This window comes from Poecilia formosa, unplaced genomic scaffold, assembly GCF_000485575.1.
Source record: "Poecilia formosa unplaced genomic scaffold, Poecilia_formosa-5.1.2 Scaffold5, whole genome shotgun sequence".
In the NCBI taxonomy this organism is placed as follows: domain Eukaryota; kingdom Metazoa; phylum Chordata; class Actinopteri; order Cyprinodontiformes; family Poeciliidae; genus Poecilia; species Poecilia formosa.
The window spans coordinates 3,805,941-3,810,109 of record NW_006799944.1 but is presented as its reverse complement, the minus strand read 5'-3'; the positions used below and the strand labels follow the sequence as shown (position 1 = coordinate 3,810,109).

General features: G+C 40.4%; 1 protein-coding gene and 1 long non-coding RNA gene across 8 annotated transcripts in view; one reads left to right on the top strand and one right to left on the bottom strand.

Annotated features, from left to right (window-relative positions):
• Nucleotides 1-3,417, top strand: part of dbnlb (drebrin-like b) — a 16,511-nt gene extending 13,094 nt beyond the window's left edge. For all 7 annotated transcript variants that reach the window (XM_016677650.1, XM_016677659.1, XM_016677656.1 and 4 more), the window contains one exon: nucleotides 2,157-3,417. In XM_016677650.1, coding sequence (XP_016533136.1) covers nucleotides 2,157-2,293 — 137 coding nt within the window. In that variant the 3' untranslated portion in view covers nucleotides 2,294-3,417. The remainder of the gene's footprint in view (nucleotides 1-2,156) is intronic.
• The window catches only part of LOC107837635 (uncharacterized), a 16,308-nt gene continuing 14,197 nt past the window's right edge, over nucleotides 2,059-4,169 (bottom strand). The window contains exon 3 of the long non-coding RNA XR_001663676.1: nucleotides 2,059-2,068. This is a non-coding gene — a long non-coding RNA (uncharacterized LOC107837635). The remainder of the gene's footprint in view (nucleotides 2,069-4,169) is intronic.

Sequence of the window (4,169 nt, the reverse complement as noted above, 5' to 3'; positions counted from 1 at the left end):
ATTAACACTGACATGGAAAATGATATTGAAGAAATAAATATGTCAAATCTAATTAAAAACATAAGTGATAAGTTATTTACTGTTATGGTCTGTAAGATATATTTATTCTCAGTGTTAGATGTGGTCTCAACAAACCCCTGGCACTTCAACAATATTATTTTACCTTTTATATGGAAATAGTGTCTGTTTATTCTTGTCATACAGTCCTCTGTATTAATTATTGCTCGAAAGGTCTTGCCATACCAGTTTATTCCTCTGTATTTACTTTAGTTTCTTAGTTTATTTTTGCATTTTGTTCTTCATTCATTTCCATTTTCATCTGATTAGTATTATCCTCTCTTGGTTTATTGCTATGTCCACTTTAGTTTCTTTCCTGTTGCTATATATGATTTATTTTATCGTTTATTGACCATCAGTAATCTTCACTCATCACCTGCTGCGCCTCCTAATCATCATGTTTCACATCATGTGTTGATTTTTCACTGTCCAGCGTCGGATTCTCTGTTTTTATGCCATAATTCACATTTAGTTCGTCGCTCCGTTTTATGTCCCGCTTCTCCTGTTTCAGAGTTTTGTGCAATACCGGACCACTTACAGCACCGGTGTTAACACTATAAAATAAATATCGCGGTGTCACCATGGAGGGATTTCTTTATTTAAATGGGTTCATTTTTCAGAGGGACACAAAGTGAGGGTATCGTGATTTTAGTAATTACATGTTTATAAGAGCGATTTTCTATTGTCCTTCCATGGAAGCGGGCAGCTTTCAAACGGAAATAAAACACTTTTTAATATAAGTTGCTGCTTTGACATGATCACAGAACTGCCAAAACATATGTACAAAAGTCCTCAATAAAACATAAAATATTAGAAAATTAGACACCAGACAAAGTGAATCACAGCAACGTCATCAGCTGGTGTAATGCTGACCTGATGCGGCGAAGCTACAAACACTGAATAGAAGAAGAGCTGCCATTGATACAGTTGCAGCCAGGCATGATTTAATGTTGCACAATACAGTTTTAGGAAGTTGCTCAAAGTCTAAACTGGTATTGTTGTGACTGTAAGGTGTAAAGTTTACCTTCGACCAAAGGAATCCCAGCGACACCCTTTTGTAAAAATTTCCGCCAGCTTCCCTTCTTGTCCCCTTTCCTTTGCCCAGCGCCACCTGTTTTTAATTCCTTTCTCACGTAAACGTGTTTCTTTACCGGGTGAGACAAACTCCGTCTTCTTTCATATCGCATTTGATTTACCCGAACGCATGCACTTCTTTTCTACAAAACGTTTTACAGTCATTGGTCAAGAACACGGGAGCTAGAGTTCTGATTGGCAGACATCTTTGTCTATTATCTACAGTTTAGTTGAGGCGGGCCGTTTGGTCCAATGCTCGCTTTGCTTGAAAAGCCTGAAGTGTGACCCCCAGACGGAGCTCTGTAAGCCTGGAGAATACAGTTTGGTTGAGGCGGACAGTTTGGTCAAAAGCCGGAAATCCGGCCCCCGGCCGGAGCTCTTTAAGCCCTGCTTAACACAGCCAGGAAAAACTCTGCTCTCTATTACAACATCACCTTAAAAGTCTACAAACCATTTTTTTTCTCTCTCAGATTTTGAAAGTATGATATTTACCAGTGACTCAATTATGTGTCACTGCTTCATCTTTTGCAAACAGAGGCTGATGTGGGAAAACTGCTGGGAAGGACAGCAGCTTCTATCACCAACACATCTAGCTGTTTTTAATGTAAACATGTTTCTGAGAAGTGAAGGGCACGTTTATTTTCTCAAAGACTGGGTGACCGCGCCGTTTCATCACTTCTCCTTTCAGTTGCATGTTCTAGGTATCTGGGAGGTGAAGAGACAACAGCTGCATGTTATTAGAGCGCAAAAAACAAGTTTATTTTTATTTTTATTTTTTTTATTTATTTTAGTTGACAATGTTGTTGAGCAGCATATTTTGCACCAAACCCCCTCACAGTTATTGTCCAGCACGAATGCAGCTTTGCGATGTGGGTGCTGGTGACTCATACCATGTGCTTACTAATGTCCCCCATACCGTCAGAGACGCTGATCTCTGCTGATTACACGCAGCACATAAGGCCCGTAAAAACCGCAGCTTTACGTCTGCTCATGCTGATGCGCCGCTCCTTCTCTGCTCTTTTCAGCCGACGGCACCGAGATCTCGTTCGACCCGGACGATGTCATCACCGGCATCGAAATGATCGACGAGGGCTGGTGGCGGGGATTCGGTCCGGACGGCCACTTCGGGATGTTCCCGGCCAATTACGTGGAGCTGATGTAGCCCGGCGGATCGTCGGCGTCTGTCTCTCCTGAGGACTTTTGCAGTTTAAAAAAAAAAAAAAAAAAAGTCAGTCCTCACACACTCCTAGATCAGGCTGAAAATGAACAAAGCGAGTCTCCGCATCCCCCGGACCAATGAGCATAGGTGTTTTTTTTTTTTTTTTTTTTTTTTTTTCTTTTTAAATCTTAGAGCGCAGTTCTAATTTGTTGATACTGTAAGCAGCTGATGGCGTCGTTTATGGATTTGTGAAGACCCGTAGACCCAACCCGAAGCTTCCTCGTCCTCTCTCTGCCCCCCTGAGAAAAGAAGTGTATTTATTTGTCAGTGTGATGCAGTATATGAGTCTTAATTTCAGCTGTGATAACACCACTTCCAGTTCACATTCCTTAAAAAGTGGCTTTGTTTTGGTTTCAGGTATATTTGATGTATTTGTAGCAAATGTCCTTTCCCATTTCAGGAGAAAAGAAAAGATGACGGTACCACAAACGGCCTAATTATTTCCGCCTTGTTTTTTGCCTTCTTATACCGGCAGACTGAATTATCCGTTTCTTTTCTTTTTTTTTTGTGATTGAACCTCTATCCTGTGTTTTTTCGGGTTAATTTTTTTCTACTCTGACAGTGGTGGAAGTGAGTATTTAAACCAACAGGTGATGCTTGCTGTGCTCCGGGTTGTTTTCACTCGGGACAGTGCATAACACGGTCAGGTTCCTGACTTTAAACTGTGAGTAAACGGCAGTTTTCATTTCAAGTCCTTCCTCATTTTTGGCCGCATAATTTCAGCATGTGTAACTTTTCAGGGAAAAGCTGGAGAAGAACATAAAGGTCAGCGTTTTATTTTTGTTTTAATGGATCCTCGACGGACTGAATTTGAGTGCACAGCAGATATTGGTGTGCCATGATAAAAGGTGGAAAGTGCAATGGTTGGCATCATTTTAATCATTTCATCGGGCTTTAACGACATACTTTATGCAACTTCATTTTGTTATTAATCATACAACAACAACAACAAATCCACTGATCATATATAGAAAAGGGCATTGTGTTGATGCTTTGTTCATGTTTTGTTTTTTTTTCCACTGTCTACTGTAATGCAGAGATTCTTGATAATAAAAGAAGTAACCAAATTCTGCTACTTTTGTTTGTTTGTATTTATACAATCTAGATCAGCTTAAAGAAAAAAGGGGGGTTGAAATATAGAAAGCTAAAGGGATTTTCAGAGGTTTAACAGGAACTCAGATGTAAGCACAGTCTGAGTATTTTCTTTACCGTCCGTTTCCTGGAATGAGGTAACACTTGGGGAATTCACCTCTAAACGCTTAGGTTTCAATTTCACGTGAAAATAAGATTCTACCTATCTGCTTTTGCATCTGCCAGCTAAATAGTGCAGATAAAGGAAATAAAATATACAGCCAAGGAGTAAAAATTGGCCTTGTGTCCACCCGCCCTGCGGAGTGCGTCGCTCTTCTCTCTTTTTGTTTTCCTTCCGTGACCCTTTAAGGTCGTCGTTAATCTCAAGCTTCCAGCTTGAATCTTTTCCGCCAGTGTAAACTGCTGGCCCGAAATAAATCAGCTTGGTGTAGTTTCAGAATAAAATTCCACTCAAGCGCACACCTACACGAGTTAGAAACGAACGGCAAACAGAAACATCACCTCCCACTGCTTGGTGCTCTTGTCTGCGTTAAATTATCCACAGATGCACGCCGAATTCTGAAGATGTAATCTTTTAACCCTGTTCACGACCCAAGACTGGAAGACTCATGTCCTAGTTAAAACCTTTTTTTTTTTTTTTTTTTTTTTTGCAGGTCGTTCCCAGTAAACTGAGTCAACTTCAGGTTGGAAACATGCTGTGCATCTTTAAAATCACAATATTCAGTCC